At 38.6% G+C, this 21,388-nt stretch overlaps 1 protein-coding gene across 1 annotated transcript in view; it reads right to left on the bottom strand.

The window, feature by feature from the left end:
• Positions 1-306: 306 nt before the first annotated feature.
• Positions 307-21,388, bottom strand: part of TTK (TTK protein kinase) — a 50,439-nt gene continuing 29,357 nt past the window's right edge. Inside the window, exons 10-22 of the mRNA XM_075202688.1 lie at positions 16,192-16,303; positions 13,827-14,014; positions 13,462-13,598; positions 13,185-13,314; positions 12,805-12,888; positions 12,144-12,301; positions 11,913-12,064; positions 10,340-10,464; positions 9,747-9,827; positions 7,441-7,617; positions 5,332-5,422; positions 2,701-2,798; positions 307-1,728 (exon numbers count right to left, since the gene is read on the bottom strand). Coding sequence (XP_075058789.1) covers positions 1,639-1,728; positions 2,701-2,798; positions 5,332-5,422; positions 7,441-7,617; positions 9,747-9,827; positions 10,340-10,464; positions 11,913-12,064; positions 12,144-12,301; positions 12,805-12,888; positions 13,185-13,314; positions 13,462-13,598; positions 13,827-14,014; positions 16,192-16,303 — 1,623 coding nt within the window. The 3' untranslated portion in view covers positions 307-1,638. The remainder of the gene's footprint in view (positions 1,729-2,700; positions 2,799-5,331; positions 5,423-7,440; positions 7,618-9,746; positions 9,828-10,339; positions 10,465-11,912; positions 12,065-12,143; positions 12,302-12,804; positions 12,889-13,184; positions 13,315-13,461; positions 13,599-13,826; positions 14,015-16,191; positions 16,304-21,388) is intronic.

Below are 21,388 nucleotides of genomic sequence, written 5' to 3'. Positions count from 1 at the left end.
ATATAATAAACACATGGCTATCTACTTGTATCTAACTTACCCTTCGTTGTACCCCATATGCTATAATATTATATAACTTCCTATGCAGAATAAAAAGTTTGATTTATTATTGGCACAATTTAACAACAGTTGTATAGAATCTAAAATATTTTAGTCTGGAAAAGTCCTACTTTAATCATATTTCCCATATACCTAAACAGGGCATTACCATTAAAACTGGAATGGTTGTCTTCATACAACTCACTATTTGTGAATACTGGATACTTGCAAAACAACAAAATAGAAAACTGGATAAAGAACTTGAAATAATTTGACAATATTTTTTTTAATGGTTTAACATCAACTACAAATGACTTAATATGGCAGATATTAATGCAAATATTTTTAATACCACTTTAAGACAAAATATGTACAATAAACCTTTGATTTCAGGAGCTGACATATACAAGTGACCGATATGAAATAAAAAAAACCTCCACAAATTTCCAAAACTGCATTCCTATGGCTAAATTCGTACTGCTTTCCATAAATAAAGTTTCAGAACACCGGGATTCATGATGCTCTGCAGTAGTATCAGCACACAGAAAACAAAGTGAAAGTGAGGAAAAAATGTAGAACCAATGATTCTAACAAAAGGCGTCCTAGCATAGTGAATACTGCTTATGTTAGTCAAGCTAATAACAATCAGGCTATACACGCTTTACACACAAACAGTGCCTATTGTTTGCATTTGCTAAACGCTCTATGTACAAGCATGAAAGATCATAAAAGCATTCTTAAAATAACGAAACAGGTGATTAAACTTAAAAAAAAAAAAAGAAAGAAAGAAAAAGGGCTTTGCTTAAGATCTTCATTTAGTATTACACATAGTGTGAATGGCCTAAACGGAGCCAAGTAAACCCATTTTAAACTGAGAGACTAAAACCCAACTTATATCTGTGTTTTAACCACAGTAATGGTTTTGTATTTAACTTCACCTTTAAAGAAAAACTGGCAGCTCTTTTTGTTGTAATAAGAGACTCCATGACAACCTGGGAACGCCATTTCTTTGATAATAACATTCAGAACACTGCACTGCCAGTAATAAACACCGATTGTATGTTGAGTCCACGGATTGTGTTGCCTCTTAGAAAATGTGTACAGAGTTTTGTAAGGATTGTTATTTCACATACTTTCGCTAATACCAGTCTAAAATCACATTCTGCCGGGATTCAATAATATGTATTTGTGGGAGGAGAAGTGCGACCTGTGTGCACAGACTTCAGGGTTGTTCTGGAAACATATGAAGCATAAATACATTATAGAGTACAATTCAAGGATGCTTAAGTACAAGAATAAAACCCTCCACCAACCACCAGAATGTTGAGCCCCGTCAAAAGCAAGAATCAACATTCACAGAAGGGAAGGTAAAGCACCTCTTTCATACAAAACATTAGGACAGCTGTGAAATATAAATTTACAAGGGTGTGATATGGTTTTGAAAAGAACATAAAAATATATACAAAATGCACAGAATTTTTTATGTTTATAAGCTGACCATGGTAACAACACTAGTCACTAGATAAGGAAAACACTTGAGTGGTCAGATGGGCCTCGAGACATCCAGGATGGCCCAATACCAGTTGACACTTTAGAAAATCACTTCATTGTCCACGTGTTTTGATTAGTCTGCTTGCCAATTGTAGATAAATCAAGGTCCTTGCCGCTGTTGCATTGGTCATATAAATTCTGTACAATAAAAAAAAAAAAAAAGAAGTAAAGAATTGTCAAACAGGCATTTCAACCATAGAGAAGAAAAGGAAAAATAGGGGACTACTACTTTCAGCTAAATACATTTCTCCAGGGTTAGAAATACACAGATAATATTGCACCTCTAGGAGACAGAACACCGGAAAGAAAAATAACTGCTCATCCTCACTACAACTGCCCTATTCACCTGCATCAGTTTACAAAATATCCACAACAGGAGACAGGAAAAGGAGCACAGTAGAAACATTCATTCCTGGTTGGGATGATCGGTGTTCTTATACAATAACAGAGAGAAATAACAGCAAGTACAAAAGTCCCCCTTTTCTTAATCTGTAATACGAGGGACATAGATGTGGGATGTCCCAAAGCCACCCTCAAAAGGATATGAATGACCAATATCCTGGAGGATCTTGCTAGCAAAGGAGGCCAATGCCAATATTCACTTTGTAAACTGAGGAGGAGCAGGGGAACAGGGAATTAGAGAGGTATGTTCTTTTATTCCCCAATGCCTGTGCCACACTATGCTGAAGGAAAAAACCTGGCTGTATTAAATTCAAGTAATGAAATAAAATGCACAAATAATGTCAATTTAACTGCACTGTCACAACTGCTACAAGTTTGCAGAGGTAGGCAGTTGTGCTCAAATTATATAAGGGGATATTGCTCTGACACCACTGTAACTAAAAGGGAAGGGTGGAAATATCCAGTGACTCACCAGCTATAAAAGTTTACAATGTAGTGTTCACACCAGCTCGAGGAAAAAAATGCTCTACAAAAGATAGCAATCAGGAAAACATGGGGAAATCCTGAAAGGTAGATAAGTAGTAGACCTTGGCATATAAGAGTGCAGGTAAATCATCAATCTTCATTCCAAGTATGTACTATATATGGATTACATCAGTATCTCAATGTTAAACAATGAGAAAAAACTTAAAAACTCAACATTCCCACCTTAGCAGCTCTGGAGATAGAGTTTGGTGAATTCAGTCCAATGAGTTGTCCAAGAATGCGTTTCATTTCTTCTGTGGAACCTTTCTGTACTTGTTTGTCTGTAATCAAGCAGAAAAAAAAGCCTTGCATCACATACTCCCACTACAGTCAAATAAGCAACTATATCCCTTAGCAGTCATTCAGCTATTGAGGAGAGCTGCGAGCAAAATTCACCATTGAAATTACCATAATAATGATAATAATGCGGATCTATTACTGTAATAACAGTAAGAGTGCGCTACCCGCGTTGTTCTAAAGAACGCAGGGAATTGAATCTGTCTCTTAGGGGCATATTCAATTGTTCCAAACTTCGAGCGCGGAAAAAATATTACCGTTAATATGGTAATCTCTCGCTGGATTTCAGCTCGTTAGCTCCCTGAGCTGCGAGCTGAAATCCAGCGAGTAAATTACCGTATTAACGGTTTTTTCCGCGCAGGATTACCGTAATAACGGTAATCATGCGCGGTCCACGGGATTTTCGGTAATCCCGCGGACAATTGAATATGCCCATTAGAGTCCAGATGGTCAGCTCAAAATGCTATGGACTTCCCTTGGATTAGGTCTTCATTAGTAAGCCATCTAGTTACAAAATGGAAAAACCACCACAAGGTCACAAAACACTGCCATGACTTTGCGGGAAGTCCTGCAGGTCTGAAAAGAAGCCTTAATGATAGCTCCCCAAAAATAGCAAGTGTGCCAACTATAAGGCTACACATAGGAAAACTTGCAAGTACAAAGCAAGGTTATTTTTCAAACTGAACCTTGGGGAATGCAAGACAAGAATAATTAATTAAATTGAAATTCTGAAATGGATATTCTGTATCCTCTGGAAATTATGTTTCAGTGCCTTTGAGGAGTTTGTTTAGAACTGTTCACCATAAGAGTTCCTTTTATGCCTCAAAAAGCAGATGTAAGCTCATTTAGGTCTATTCCGTGGAATGGATGCACCGTTCCATCCTTTGGTGTCTGATCTTTTTCCCTTGCAGCTCCTTTAGAGTCTTAGTTGAAAATGGAAGGATGGAGACTTAAGGCAGAGTACTCAGCACACTACTAAAATCTTGGCCAAAGCCCTATCAGGATCCAAGACTACATCCTCCATATTGGTCAGCACATCTATGATGTAGATCAACTGCATCAGCTCTGAACTGGGTGTGCTGTTTTGTAGCCCCACAAAGAGCTGTTCGACCCTTCACTATCAGTTCAAATCTGGTCTAAGAGCAGACCCGTAAACATTAATACTGGGCAGACAAGTTGCCCTGGTATGTATCTTTGTCCGTGGCCTTTCTTTCATCTACATTAGAAGAGGGACTCATTATTGGCTCATCCAAAATCCCTTGTTGACCCAAATCAAAAATGCGAGACCTGGAACTCTCCTAGTTTCCTCGGAAAAATAAATAAATCAGAGATTGATTGAATTAAGGCTATTTAAATAACAGAAGTGGAAGATGCATTTTGCTTCTTCCCTCTCGTGGAAAGGGAATCCATAGAGTGGCCAACTGACTACAACAGCATTGAATAGACAGAGTCCACACCCCAGCATGAGGCTGTGTCTAAGCAGTAGTAGAGCAGTTAGGGCCTGGCTGCCCGTCAAACAGACATTTAGCCCAGACTTAACCATGAACAACCAAGGAGAGGTGTCTAAGAGCTCATTTTAAGCACATGCCTTCCATGATGGAGGTTGTCCAGAGAGCAGCCAGCATCACTGGGTGGCATCTGACAGGAATCTGCGACAGGCTGCAATGGCAAACTAAGAGCTATGATGGGGTATCCCGTTGTACTGCAAGAACTCGCAAGGCTACTTTAAAGCCCTGCTAAGAGCTACAATCCCATCGTGCAGACTATCCATATGCGCTGGACCTGATTGGAACTCAAATGTAATGATAATGTAAATAAATTGAAGTTTTACAATGAAAACAGTAGGCGAAGTGGCATACCATCATATACACATCCAGTTATACATATTTCTCTTATGTGCCATTGGGGGACACTGCGACAATGGGGTATAGTAGGTGGAATTGGAGCCAGTGCTTTTTAAATCTTAAACTATTGAAGGACAGCTCCTCCCCTACTATTCGCCTCCCATTGGAGCCATCTTATCTTATTTCAGATAGTGTATTAGACTGTAATATTGCATTTTTTTACTGTTTCTTACTGCCATTAGTGTCTCTACTTTTGTGTTTTATACACACATACATAAAGGCTATATTTGTATGAATGTTTATACAAAAACACACAAAAGTTATACAATATGAGTAGAATAGATGCGCAAGCTGGTTTTTTTTCCTCTTTTTGAAATTCTAAGTTTCTATGAAATAATTACGTATCTAAAGATTAAACTTTATCTGCTAGGGATATCAAATTTAACCATTTAACAGATTTAACTATGTGGTGTCTATTAACCATTAGTGAAAGGTCTTGCCAAATTAACAGTCATTTCCCAAAACACAAAGAATGTGTCCTGGCCCCGCAACAGCGGAGGAGGAGAAGAAAAAGCAAATAGAAAGCATCTAAGAAATCAGTTTAGACAGTTTTTAACAATAGGCCTATGAAATGAAAATGCATATTTAAAAAGTGCAGAAATCTTATACATACCTGTTCGTGACTGAGATGGTATATGAACATAAGGGTGCACTAATAGCTCTGCAATAGATATCCGTTCCTTGGGATTTCTCACTAAACATTTCTATTGAAAAAAATAAATGGTACATTTGTACAAAACTAATATGGGTGAAATTTTACAGTTATAATAGATCATTATAGCAGTTTCGCTAAATTTTTTCAAACGCTAGCTATATATATATATATATATATATATATATATATATATATATATATATATATATATATATAACAAAAAATATAAAGTGAAAAAACAGATTTTCCCAACAAGAATTAAAATATTAAATCCTTGGATAATTTAAATATAGTACACTGGAGTGGTTTTCCCCACTGTACATAGAACAAATGTGAATGTCGGGTGTTGTAGCAGTGCTGAATTAGCATATTCACATTTATCCCCAACAATGCTGACTAAAATGAATACTTTGTGCAGAAACCTATAAGATTGGTGGGACTAATGTAATTATTAAAACACATCAGTTTGATACAAAGATGCGTCCACATTCAGTTAAACCCCTTCTTGAAAGTGTCTGGAGATCAAATGTTAAACTTTTTTTAAAAGTCCTCTGCTTCATTACACCCTCTGTCTGTTTCCATCATTTTCAATTAGTTGCGTTAAAAAGAGAAACAATTGTATATATAAGGTCTGCTAAATAACAGGTGCTGCAAACTATCCCTACTCAGTATGTGGAAGTTGTAAAATGTAACTATTAGTAGTGTCTTAAAATAGCTTTTTACTACTTAGTGAGACATAACCCTGTCACGAATAAAACTACCTAAAATGCTATTTACCACAAAGAAAGATATTGCTACATAGAGCCTGATTTATGTTAGGACATACATCCATTTGCGTAACATATCTTGCATGAAACAGCTCTGCACATGCTCAGAAACTGGTTCTACGAGAATGAATGCAATTGCATGAAATACATTTCCGTATTCAAATTACACTTACGACTGCCTACAACTTGAGAGCTGTAACAGGAGAGTTAAGGGGCGGACAAATGTAGGCAATGTACAGTAAGGGCATCCTGATGCAGATGTGGCTGTTTCAAGTCCTGGGTTTTTCGGAAGCATGCTTGGTTTCATGCGTATCATTTGCACCAGCTACATGTCAGGTGTAAATACTGACTGATTTAAAAAGTACACTTATGTGTACCACTAGCAAGCACAGAACATGTGTATGCAAGCAATATAGACCATAAAACACATTGCAAGCATCTTTATGTATTTAATGTAAAAAAAAAAAAAGTAATAATAATAATATTGATAAAATGATTATGCTGTTAAGAGTTGTTCCATTATGACCTTTTATTGTACATACGCTTATTCGTATACTGCAGTCTGTTGGGTGGGTTTACATACAGCAAGTACTGTTTAGCCAGAGCGTACTTCCATCCAGATTCAAAATCTAAACATATCTTGAGATACACTTGAATTTCAAAACAATCAGAATTATGCTCAATTTCAACACTCTTGTTAAATTGCAAGTTGAATTTGGACTTAAATCAGGCCCATAGTACAGAAACCCATGGCAATTTGTTCAGGCTAGACCCAAGCTTAGTTCCTAAGCAGCAATTAGTCCCTCATATGTGCTGTACAAGGTAAGAAATGTTAACCACTCAAGTTAAAAAAGGAATGTTTCAGCCTATCATAGTAGTCAATTTGTTTTGTATAGATTTTGATCTATTTTTAAACATTGCAAAAAGACAGTGCTGTAGGCAGTGAGTCTAGAACCCAGCAACATATGGTCCCCATTATTGGCAAATTAGATAGTTATTAGGGCATAAAAGCTAATGATGCGGATATTCCGCATCTCGTTTTTCTTTGGTACATGTTGGGTTGTGCCAAACAATAAAAGTTTAATTTTAAAATATCCACATACTAGATGGACATTTGGACTGTGGATAATATAGGAAATTTGCTAAATAATACTCCTTTATATGTTGATTATATTTCATTGTACACTGATAAAACAGGTATTAGATGCTTGCCTCCAAAAAGCTGCCCATCCATATGATTTGGTAATACTTGTAACAAGGAACAATTTTTTAAAAAATTGTATTTACTGAACAATTTTACCTTGAGTACATCTTGAAGGTCCTTCTCTGGTAGATCAGGTATCTCAATTTCATAACCTGGGTCCAGGATGGCATGTAGTTTGGCAATTTGATTAGTAATATGCTGAAATGGAGTCTTGCCATATGTCATACAGAACAGTATACATCCTAGAGACCACACATCACCTTTTGGACTAATCTAAAACAAGGAAAAATAGGTATAAGGACACATCCTGATAGAAAGAAAAATCATCGTTATGTACATTAATATAAATTTACATCTGCTTTGACCTGTACTAGTGAACCACATATAAAGGGGAGCAAACTCCTACATCTTTTAAATCATGGCTGAAGAATTCAAAGACTTAACTTTCCCTGCCGACAGGCTATATTCCCTCTGCAACCCTGTGTGAACTTCAGTGTGTAATACAAAAGCCCGAAAGAAGGGAACCACAACACCAAAAGAATAACCACAGAAGAGCAGAAGGGAGGGAATGCAGTGTCCCCCAGATGGACTCAGAGAAATGGATTTAATGCGAGTATAAAATCCTCTTTTCTCTAACCTCCATCTGGGGCACCCTGCTTACCATGGGGATGTACCAAAGCAGCCCCCTAAGGGAAGGACCACTCTGACAGTCCGGTCCGTTACGCTGTGAGGCCGAAACGGACGTCCGGGGACGCAAACACATTAAATTGATAAAACCTAGTGAAGGTATGGACAGAGGACCAGGTGGCCGCGCAGCATAGCTGATCCGCTGAGACCCTGTTATGCGCAGCCCAAGAAGCCCCCACTGAGCGGGTGTAATGGGCGGTAATACGACTAGGCCGATCGGAACTGACGTGATCCATCTAGTGATGGTCTGCTTAGAAACTAGCCAGCTTTGCTCCGTTGAACTCATTGGTTCAAAGGGGGACCTCTGAAGCATGGTCAGAACCAAGTTTAGCCCATGTAAGCGTAACATAAGGGGCTATATATGCAGGACTCCCTGATGGAAGGTTCTTAATTCCGGAATATCAGCTATTTTCAGTTGAAAAAAATATAGATAAGGCCAACACCTGGACCTTTAGGGACCCAAGTCGCAGACCTGCATCCAAATCATAGAGGAGAAAGGCTAGGATACGAGATGAAAATGAAAATTAGTCGAGTGACAGAGTCTTTGCTCGCACCACTTAATGTAGGTATGTCACACTAATAAATGCGGGCTGAGTTCGGTTTCCTAGCTTGTAGCACGGTGTCTAACACTCTGGAGGAAAGCTCTCTGGACCACCAGAGTTTGGCCTCAAAGACCATGCCATCAAAACACATAGAGGTAGGTGCTGTTAAAGAACCAGGCCCTGCCATAATAGTTTGCCTCAACTGAGCAGAAACCTTCTTGGAATTGCTACCCTGTTTAGAATGTCTGTGACACCCAATGTGTCAGGGCCAAATGGGGAACCCTCAGGCTCACCAAAAACTGCCCTAGAAAGGCCAGCAACTTCTGGGGCTCTGTGAGGGATGGAAAGTTCCTCTGCCTGCTCAAGGGTCCCTACGAAAAAGTAGCGAGACTAAGGCCCCCCAAGTTCTGGGAGGACACCACTCCAAGAATTATGACACACAGCATGCGTCCCCCTACCCCTGCGGTCATAGAGGGGGAGGGTTCATCAGGCTGATGGTTTGTCCGGGAGCATACATATATCCACTATAACAATACTGTGTACAGTGTGAAAAAAAATGATAGAAAAAGGTACATTGCCCTCCTGTTGGCCAAGAATCAGTTCAAATGATTGGAGAGGGGAGGAGCCTGTCTCTGAATTGCAGCCTTTTCTGTAGTCCCCTGACTGTAGATAGGTGCCTCTCTTGTATTTCCTGGGTTGAAACATACCAACTTGGTGCAACAAACAGGTAGTTCCTTTTCAATCACTCCCCTCCCCACTCAGGCAGCCTGAGCATACAGGCCAAATGCGGGTTTTTGTTATCATAACCCCGCTGGCTTTTTTTTTTCTGTCAGTGCCAAGTGCCTCCCTCTAATGCAGCAGGGACTTGGTATATTCCAATATGGCACCCGGCACACAGACACAGAGTTCACTGCCAGAAGGCAGCACCGGTGTCTGAACGGCCCAGGGTAACAGCAGTCTCCTTACTCGGTGCTGTTACCAGAAACATGCCTGCAGAAGCCTGCTCTTGTCGTGGCTGCTGTGCTCTGGTATCAAGCTGAAAAACCTACATAAGCTGTATATGTGCTGCCTATAGCACATACACATGCTATGGCTAAAAAAGTAATAGCTGCTGACTATGAAAACAGAATATACAAATTCCGAGTGGATGTACATAAAGAAATATTTGTTTACCTTTGACCTATGCCTTCCATTTTCTCCAAAAGAAGATGTATCTTTTATGGCCTCAGGTGGCATATAATTAATTGTGCCCACCTAAACAGGAAAACAAGTTAGTTATTCCTGGACAAAGGACATGCCAATGAAACAAAGAATAAAACAGTGACAACTCATACAATGACAATTAAATAGACTTATCTGAAGATTCAAACAATGAAAATGTATATATGTACACAGAGCTTTGATAAACTTATTGTCATATGATCTCAATTTCATGAGATCACAATAGACTTGATAAAAGGATGCATTTTTGAAAGTAAGATTGTCAATATAAAACAAATAGAGGCTTATTTCCTAAAAAAATGTGCAGTAACCCATAGCAAACAAGCAGCAAAGCGTGTTCAACAATCTAGTATAAAATAGACAATGATTGATTGGCTTGGAGAAGCATTTAGCCAGTTAGTAAAAAGGTCAATTTAGCTGGTCTTGTTAACACAAACACCATACTGAAACATTCCCACTACAAATTTTCAGTGAAAATACACACAAACATATATACAGCATTGATAAATTAGTATACAGGGTGATAGAGGTTTAACTAGAATTACCTGAGAATCTTTAACAATACTGGTTACATCTGGCTGTATTTGGTTTGCAATGCCAAAGTCTATTAGCTTAAGCATCCCATCAACAATCAGGAAGTTTGCTGGCTTCAAGTCACTATGAACAATGCCTAGGAAAAACAGGCTTATTAAATTTATATATTAACATAAATTGCAGGGAAAACATCACCCATAGAAAACGCATTTAGCTTTCTGGTTTCAGACAATGAAACACTTAAAACTTACTTTCTTGAGATACTTCACAGCACTACAAAAACGTGTTGTTGCTGTAAAAGTCCCTAGTTTGATAACGTTCTAAACATATTAGCTGTAAAATTGTACTGAATAACCCTAATATACTGTACATATCCTGCATCTAAAAGCCTTGTAGCATAGAAATGATGCACATTATCATGTCTAATATCGAGCACAAATCTCATGCTTCCAAGATTGCAGAGCAGTAGCAGAATGTAACATGCGAGACCGCCCCCCGGATGCAAATGCAATCCAGGTCTACAACTTGTTTCACTATAAAAAAACAAACTAAAATATCCCAACACTTTTTACAAAACACACGCATGAACCTTGGCAGACTTTAAGATACAAACTAACCATCATAGAAAACAGATTACTGTATACAGTATAGCGACAAACATTTCAAAGTGGTAAAACAGTATACTGTGTGAATTGCTATAAATTGAGGAGCTTGACAATTTTTTGGGAACCACTTGGAGTATGGGGAACAGTTATCATAGGGCAGAAATATCTATTGTCAGTAAAGACAGGTGTTTCCTGCCTGTGATAGGGGTTTTATTTCTGCCCCTAAACATCAAGGAGTTGTTGTCATACCTTTTTATGGAGAATCCTATACAACAAGCACCACCACAATACTTGTTCTGTCAGTGCAATCTCAGTATGGCAACAACAGAACAAAAATGGAAAAAATGCTTTATTCTTCGTTAAAAAAAATGGAATATATCTTTTTTAAAATATATTTTGACATTTTTGTTGGGTCTTTTTTTTTTTTTTTTTTTAGATACGTTGAACTGAAAGCCCAATTTTAGCATCTGAACACCCCTAGGGAGCGTTGGAGGTAAGTTAATACTTGAAGCTTCGGGCCAGTACCTCCGGGAAGCCAGGTAATGTTGATCTGCTCCGGTGATATTTTATTGATAAATTGTGGTAATTTTTTTTATTTTTAGGACAGGAAGCAATTTAAAAAAACAAAACAAAGAAAGCATCCTTCTAACTGCAATCTGATAAATAGGGGTACATGTCCATTTTAGTTTTATGTGATAATGAGAGCATACAAACATATTAGGGAACAGCTTTCCCTCAGCTAAGCAACATCAATGATATGGCAGACCTGCCATTTTATTTGGATTTGCCATTTGCTTGGAATAGGACAATTTGTTCAAAGTGCAGTTCTAATGCACAGTCTGAAATGGTTTCCAACAATAAACTATATCTAGTTCAGTTTTGTGGCCAAAACAGTTTTACACATTACAAGCTGGTGATCAAGAGATAAACCAGATTAGCTAAATCCATGCGCGCTGTTAGGTACAAAGAGATCACCTACCATGCTGGTGTATTGTATAAACAGCCTCCAACATGTTCTTCCAGTAACTCTTTCTCTCCCACGGATTAATTGTTTTCTTCTTCCTCAGCCATGTGTTAAGATCAATATTGCCACATTCCATTACCATGTAGATGTGTTGCTTTGTGATTTCACTGTAAGAAATGTACAATTAAATTCTTGAAACACTTTCACGATTTTTTATTTATTTTTTTTAAACAAAAGTTAACTTACTAGTCATAAAGCCGGATGATTTTATCACTGTGCTGCTGAAGTTTGTGTAAATGAGAAATCTCATTCTGATAGCTCTCAATAGTCTGTTGGTCAGCCTCTTCCAGGTTTACATACTTTATCGCAAACAAATTCTTTTTCTCATCCATGACTTGAAAGACCTGCAACACACGGTATTTAAGTATAAAAGTATTTAAAGTATGTATAGCCTTAAACAGAAAATCTTGTGAAGTCTGGGCAGAATACTAGGATCCACAGTAGGTGGTTTGCAAGATTTGACAAAGGTTACCTCAAACCTTCTTATTAAACAACCTGCACGGTAGAATGCCAAAACAATGCTGGTACCTACATAATTTATCAGTAATTTTGGCCCCAGTAATGTACCATTTCTTCATTTATTGAGAAGAAAGATCATACACAATTATCAGTGCAGTGCTCTCCTCTCCAGCAACAGGCTATGCCAGGTTATAGGTTACAACACAAAAAGCTCAAACAGGAACCTGAATATTTAATACATCTCAAATAGAGCCAAAGAGGGATGCAATTGTATTCAGGCTAGGTAAAATGATTTCCTACAATGACACCAAATTATTATCTGTCTCCCAAATGCTTTAAAAGACATACCACTTTGTTATGGAAAATGCAAATACAGAGCCAAAATTACCTTACTAGATCCACCAGTACCAATTTGTTTTAAAACTACATACATGCGCCCCTTCACTACAATGCAATCTGCATTTGATGCAATCTGCAAGAGAGAAAAAAAAAATTGATTATGAGTATTGCAAAAGAATGTTCGGAAGACACATTAACTTCTTGCGGGTCAAATTAGTATTAAAAAAAAAAAAGAAGATTACATGAAGAATGCCAAAATACATAGATGATTATTATTATTGCATAGGTTTTAACACTGTATTTATAAGAATCATTTAACCCCTCTTAAAAATGTTCAATATTGTAGAGCCAAAGTCTTTACTACAAATTCATTAAGCAATTAAGAAAGCAAATACATAGATTCCATGTACTATCAAACATATATATTACCTGAAAAGTGCTAGGCTGCATAACTGAATTAGCCGGGGTATGTGGGAGTTGATAACTGGAAAAATTATTACACGGCGTAGACATCAGCGACAGTGGCCCTACAGGATTTTTCACCACTGGAGTTCTAAAACTAAAAGCAAAGACTGTTCAGAACACTTCTTAAATGGACTTATATTTATAGGTATAGAAATATTACCAACCATAAATATACTATATGTTGAACATATTACATAATTCTATGAACAGCTTTATACAAACACACTAATTCTGTACCTACCAGTTCATATAATCTTCTTGTGGTTTGGCAACAGGTGTCCTACAGACTAAGGCAGGATCACACTTTGGTAGTGCCCCTGTTGGAGATACTCGTTTGGAAACAGGATAAACACTTGGATCGATACTCATCCTTTTACTCTATATATAAAAATAAAAATAAAAAAACCCCTAAAGATTTATTATTTGTCCAAGTTAACATACAAATGCAGTAACATTCAAAACATACAATATTACAAGTAATATAGGCAACCAATAATAATTTTGTTTAATGGCGAATCATTTAAATTATTAGCATAGATACTCTGCAAACCATTCTTGAAAAAAAAAAAATAAAAAAAAAAAATACCATAGCACAACTTAAGTCACCTCTCCCTGTACAAGATCACTCGGCGTCTCAGGGACTTTCCACTTCCACTCTGATGCAGTACTATTGGGTTTTAGAGTATCAGGCTGCTTTGGGTTCTTTCTACAATCAATTTGGGAATCATGTTGCTTATCAATTTCTGGTGCATTATATGGAGCTGTAGTAGAGTCCGTGTCATCCATATGTATGTCTAAAAAAAACAAAAAAAAAAACCCACAACAAAACAATTAGAACAGCACACAAACACCAACTATGCTATATTTTTTATTATGTTGCACACAGATATATACTCTATGGTAAGTCCTGCATTTTCTAGGACTGTTCTTCATTTACCATCAAGAGAACACTCAAAACTTCTATACTATTTCAGTTATGTTATGTAGTTCCATTAATTTTTCTTCCCTGTATTTTTACATATCAAAAATGTTATAGTTACTCAAAGACCAGAGTTGGAAAAAGGCCTAGAAAGGCACTGCGGTCCACTAATTAGTAGCTCTTAATATCAAAAATTGACTTTTAAGTCAATAGTATTAAAATGTAAATGTTTTCAGTATATTTCAGGTATATATTGGCGAAATATAAAAAAATAGAAACATAAAAGTGAGAAAGAAAATAGTGTGCAGAATTAAAATAGTCAAACCCTTGGATGGAAGCCAATTTGGAAGAAAAGTGTCTGAACATCACTGTGTATCAATTATTCTATTGGGATATACCACATAGGAAAGATAAATATTTTAGGTTTTATTATTATTCATGTATCATATCACATAATGCATACCTCCAATATCCCAATTACATACAGATACTTGTATTATGTTCTTCATCCCTGTTCTAATTGCTAGAGAACGGTGTTCTATAATATACCATTTGTCAGTCTCATAACATGTATTGCTCAAAGGGCACTACTCTCATATATCCAATAGCTGGATTACTTCTCACTGTAATCCGGGTACCTTTTATCATAATTATAGCAGTATGATTTTTTTGTATATAAACACCAGAGCATACATTCAAAAAAATACTGCTTTCATACACCCAATAATCAGATTCATCTTTATTATATTGCGAATACTTAATATCTCAGATACTTCAGCATATTGTATTCATATATTACATCAGGACTAATGGTTTCTAAATTATAGATTTGTTCCCATGCAACTACAACATATCATAAATAGGGAAGAATACATCGCTGGTGTAACCCATAGTTAGACACTAGTAGGTGGTAGTAGATTGTTCCATCCTATGATATAGTGGTGGTTTTCTTGCAGATAATTAAATCCCTGTACTTTAATTCAGTGCTATATTACACCAGTAGGTGACGACTTCTTATTGTATGAGCCACTTCCTATTCTGTGTCTAGCGTTTCTCTGCTATCACATGAGCCTCTATTGCGATCCCACAGTGCTGCGATGAGTGTGATATTCCCTATTCCTCTATCCACATGATCATAAAAAGACCATTTTGTAAAATAATTACATTCACATATCTGTTTGATTTCACTCGCTATTAATTGTCCGAGAGACGCGGCACACAACCGCTGAAGGCTCCCGCTTCCATGTTTGCTACGTCACAAAACGTGACTTTACCAGACATACGTTTCGCCATTTAGGCGTTGTCAAAGGAATCAAAAATAATAACATAATATTCACCACACTACATAAGTATAATTGTAAAGCAGAGCACAGTGGTTATAAGTGGAGACAGCCCACAGGGCAGCACCAAAAAAACAATTCTCTGATACGGGAGAACAAAGGAGGAATCTTCCCTAATCTCCCTATAAGGAACTAGGACCTGGCGAAAACTACAAGAAAGACAGAGCCCAAGGAACACCACACATATCTGACCTGAGAAAATTGAAGTATAAGTCTGTTATTGTTTTTACACACTACTATTAGAAATGCTATATCATGGGACCTCTCTCTTTACTTTTGCATGGAAATGGGCTCTGCCCATACCTATATCTACCACCTAGGAGGTCTGAACAAAGACATTATAATTTTATATATTTTGGTATGTGCAACTGCAAAGGAATCACTTCCCTTCCTAAAATACGTGTTCTTACAATAGTGATTGTATATTAATGCAATGTATGCATGAATTTTAATTTGTTACACTGTATTATCTGTGCATTAAAAAATAACCAATGTAAAGGTGTTTTAATCTTGACCCAGTCACACTTTCAGTCTCACTGCACCTTGGGAGAACAATCACATATCCTTCAGGGGAGGCTTAATTCCTAAAGGGGATGCTCAGATGCAACCAGTAAATAGTAAGTGTTACATATACACTAAAGAAAAGTAGAATACTACACAGCAGAGGAAACCCCACAAAACTGAAATATTCAGAAAACCTTGATATATTTACCCTCATCTTGTTTCACATTTGGATCTGTTCTTCTGATAATCACTGATGAAGGTGTCTTCATCTCTATACTGTTGTCTGTAAACTGATAAGTAGGGCTAGTAGTGTAAGGCATCTAGTAAAGAAAAAGAGTAATTAAATATATACGCACACACACATTATACAAACAGTGCTTGAAATGGGCTGGTATGCCCACTTACTGCTTTAATTGTAAAATTATCAAAAGCAATTTATTTACATTTTCCATACTGCCACTTATAAATTTCTAATTCAGCCATTGCACACACATATATAAACTATACATATACACTCCATTATGGGGTTTGAGAATAAAAAAACTTTAATGAGTGAATGTTAGTCTGACTGGATCACTTATAAATACCTTATGGTATAAATTTATTTAAAGGAAATAGCGCAGGGAGCTTATTTATATAATTGCAAATGTACTTATTTTTGATATTGTGTGTATGTTGGTAAAGGAGATATCTTTATTTCTGAGACCAGGGGAAGAAAATCAATTGCTTTAACTTTACTAGAGGAAATGCATTATTTCTGAGGTATATATCGGATACAATAAGCCTTTAGGTGAGGAAGTCTTGTGTATCTTGGACTAGGGAAATGACTTGTTTGGGGTTTTGTAACTTTCTTTGGGAATGTGTATTCTGCAGCTGTCTGAAGGAAGGACCCATGTTAATCACATTTTAATTAGGCCTTTTAATGTGTGATGCTCCAGCACCTGAAGGCACAGGAAGGTTAAATTAAGACTTGCTTGCTACTAGATTTCCTGCATCTAGAACAAGATGCAGGAAATCACAGCAAGTTTTAGGATATCACAGATAAGTTTAAATATTGTTAGCTTTGCATTGCATGTAAATCCATGTTTGGGTAAACAAATTGCATCCTGATTCTAAAAATAGCTCAGGACTCAGTGGGCTGGTTTACCCTGTGAGGCTGTGTCCAAATCTGTATAAAAAGCACTGTCTTGTATTGAAAATTGTTCTTCTTGCTTCATCCGACCTGCTCCCCGATACCTTCAACCAGATGAGCAAATAAACATCACTTGTTTCAAAAGACCTGCTTGGAAACTTCTCTATCCCTGTGACGTACAGATTAGACCCAAAATCTAATCCGCCTGTTTGAGGTTTGGACCCAGCATCCAGTACCACTGCTCTGCCCGCTACCCAGCAGCTCTGGCCAGTGTGCAAGGCCAGGGGGATCTATCCACAGCAATCCTGATCCATAGGAAGAGGTAAATAGTACCAGCCCAGGTACACCAGCAAAGGGGTACACTCTCAGCATCAGTTAAGAAGAAACCCGGTACTGGATGCCAGTAAAGAGTCCAGTGGTGGCAGCATTTATAAGCTCCTCCAACTGCGGTGGGATAACGAAAGGGAACGGTGGCAAAGTAAGCTGAGATGGTTCCCAGCAACAACAGACAGGGTGGCATAGGCGGTTCATCCAGTCACAGTTGGCAGCAGTTTGCAATTCAAAACCACATCTACTTTCATATCCTGGTCCCATTACTAGTAAGTGCATTCTTTATAGTGATTAAATATTCGATCATTTCCATCACGTTACATTGCAAATTGCAGTCATTACTATAGAGAGCCAAGATTTGATGCTTGGCAAAAAACGTTTGCATCCACTGAAGACAAGCGACAACACTCAAATTTAGGCAAATATGACTTTCACATATTTCAGGCCTAGGAAAGGAGGTAATCCTTCCAAAATATCCCCAAGTAACTGATTTATATGTGAAGGTTATATTTACCTGTGTTCAGTGCAGAGGTTTCTTTGATGAGTGGATATTACTTTTTTTTTTAAACATACAAGCTGCCCAAAAATACAATCCAAGCACTCATCTCTTAACTATTCTGCAAGGCAGCAGTACCTATTTGTTGTGTCTGCATTCAATTGAGACCTAGGGGTCTTTGAAGCAATGTAATGGCAAGCCACGCCTTCACAAGACCTCTATTTTTCTTATTCTCTATAGTAAGCAAGTAACCACATTTATCTTTGGTTAAACCTAGAAATATCTGGACTTTTCCTACTAGTTCTGGCAGGAAAAGTCCAGATGTTTCAAGGTATAACCAAAGATAAAGGTGGTTATTTGCTCTGCCCTAAGTTGATTACCAAGCGTTTAAGTTAGTTTAGCATCTTACCCTTTTTAGATTTAAGCGGTTTGTGCAGTTAATTTAATGCATTGTAATACATTATTGTGGCCCTTATTTAATTAAATGTTAAGTGGGAGAAGGGACGTTGGATTTATGTACTCGCATTCAAATACATTTCTCTGAATCCATTTGAGGGTCACTACTTACCAGGGGGTATAGAGGGCTCTGTGCTGGGAGTAAGGCACTAATAAACTAACCACTTGTTCTCATCTGCTCACTCTCCTCTATGGCCACTGTACGGAGACACTTCAGTTTTTTAACTAACAAAGCCCTAAGGAGAGGACTAGAGTAACAATCAAATAATAACCACACAACTGAAAGACAGAACATAAGATTGGGAACGCAATGTCTACCAAATGGATTCAGAGAAATGGATTTTACAGAGAGTACAAAAATCCTCTTTTCTAATTCATGCCATTTGGGGGACACTGCCTACCATGCGGACGTTCCAAAGCTGCCCCAAGGGTTGGGTACGCTCAGACATTGCGGCGTGTAAAACCTTTCAGCCAAAGCTTGCGTCGTTTGAAACAAAGATACAGAACTTGTAGGAACTGGTGACCGAGGACCGAGGCTGCCCGACACAATTGTTCAACCGAGGCTCCATTCCACGCCGCGAGCTCCAATCTGGTATAGTGAGCTTTAATATCGCCAGGAACTGGGATCCCCTCTAAGATATAAGCCTGACAGATGGTAGCCTTGATTCACCTTGCAACTATGCTTCATTGCCGGCCATCCTCTCGTGTGCATCATACAGGACAAGGAGGCGATCTGTTCTACGCAAGGAGGTCGAGCGGTCTCCATAGATCCTCAAGGACATACCCACATCCAACAGGAGAAGAGTCTTTCCATCCTAACAGCTGTCAGTTTGAAAGACAAGAAATGGCGACCTGCAAGACAGGGCAGTCAATTCAGACACTCGCACCGCTTCGAAGCAAGGCACCATCTTCCTCATCAGCTTTATGCAACGGAGGATGGAAACTTACCTGAGAGACAACAGTCATCACCTGATTCTTATTAGACAGAGGCTTCTTCTCTGGTATAAACAAAAAAAAACAAAAACCACACCCTCCGACACCTGATGTCAAAGAGGAGACCCTGAAAAATCATGCGCTGGGCAGGGACAAGACTGGACTTGCGCTGGTTTGTGGTGCGATTCCAAGATTTCCACTATGAGGCGCAAATGGGTCAGGAGAAGAGGAATGCTTTTATCAACAGGTTGTCTAGGTATGGTATTACTGTTACCCCTTTTGTCCTTAAGATAGATGCAATGACCGCAATAACGTTCTTAAATACCCTTGAAACAGTAGAAGGCTATGAAGGCTGTGAAATTTGTCCAGTTCCAAAGCATTGATCACAGAACTCCATCATAGATTTGGCCATCCTCAAGTGTAAGTTTAGGGACTTTAGGTTCAGGATGGGCCAGAAAGTTTCTGCACAACAAAAAGGTTTGAAGCAGTAATATAAACCTTTCTGATCCTTTGGGACCAGGACAATCCTCCAGACGAGAACAGGAACTGAATGGCCCCTTGAAGGGTCAAGTCTCCTGGTCCTGTCTCTTGGAAGGGAAGTGAAAATAAAATGCTGTGGAAGTGTTATTAGGAGGGCCCAGGATGTAACCGCTTTCCACTAAGCCCCTCACTTATGTGTCTGGAGAAGAACGGATCCACTGGTCCTGAAAGAGCAGTAGACAAGCCTCCACCTTGGAGCTTCTTGAGGAAAAAAGACTTGTCGATTGTTTGTCAGCTGGCGTGGTACCACGACGTATGCCCGTCCTACCTACCGAAAGGACCAGCATCTCAGGCGCCTAGTCTTCGAGGCATTAATATAAAGAAAGGAGGTCTTCCCTCCTGTGTCCTGAGAAATTATCTTGTCTAGAGTTCTAGGTTAAAAAGGACAGACCCCCCCTCCCCCCAGGAACCACTGGTTCCACATCCTGAATATCAAAAGTCTGTCCGATTACTAAAATGAAATCCTCAACACCGTCTACTGGAGGAAACTTCCTCCCATGCAGTCAGGTCTGAGTTCCTTTGGATCTCACCTTCCCTGAGAGGAATTCTGAATCTCCTTGCAAATGGACCCGGTGGTGAGCCCGACCAGGTTGGCTCAGTCATTTGGGGAGCATCCCCCCAGATGTATGCAGACTTTGGTCCTCAGACTCACAAGTCATGCATCGGGCATCTGGGTCCAAACGTCCATTGGGTAACTTTGCCTGACATTTTGGACTGGAAGTACAGAACAGATCTTCCTGCGACATTTTCTAACATGACAAGAGCAGAAGCAAAGAAAAATACAATCTAGGACACAGACATCGATCTAGCAGGTTTCGTGTATATATGTGTACGTACATATTTATTACAATAGTGTTTTGTATGAAATATAAGTGCTGAATAAAGTCTATACTCAACCACAAGCAGGAAGGCGTACAGAAATAATTGTAACAAAGTCAGCACTCAATATAAATATATGTCAGAGACAGTACAGTGACACAAAGAGTGGTGAAAAAACAGCGAGTACAGTGACATAGGTGGGAAAGAAAGTCAGTACTAAAGAGGTAAAACAAGAGAGTACAGTGATAGCAAAAAAGCATGACAAAGCTGGATGAAAGCTAAGTCACAATACCATACAATCAACCCTGCAGTGAAAAACCTTTTCCCACATTCAGAGGAGTGATCAGGAAACGCAGAGGTAAGGGGCAACTGAGAAAATGGCGGGCTTCCCTGCACAGAAATCCGTCACGGGGGAGGTGCTACCACTGAAGAAAGCACCTCCTTCACTTAGCTCCAGCTCAAAATTGGTGGTTCCATATCTTGCTATAGTTTATGGTGTGGGCTTTAACTACCACAGCCCCCACCAAACCATTTCCCCCGCTACCTGGAGTCAAACATTGTATGCCTCATCTTCAGGATCTTGCTTGCAGAGTGAGTGGAAGCCAGGAGAGACTGCAGCCAGTCTCCCCCCCCCCCTCCCCAGTCACGCTGAGAGAGACTGGGGCTTGCATGCAGTGTGTCCTGGTGCAAATCCTGGTT

The sequence above is a fragment of the Mixophyes fleayi genome, chromosome 3, assembly GCF_038048845.1.
Source record: "Mixophyes fleayi isolate aMixFle1 chromosome 3, aMixFle1.hap1, whole genome shotgun sequence".
Lineage (NCBI taxonomy): Eukaryota > Metazoa > Chordata > Amphibia > Anura > Limnodynastidae > Mixophyes > Mixophyes fleayi.
This window is presented reverse-complemented; position numbering and strand designations above follow the sequence as displayed.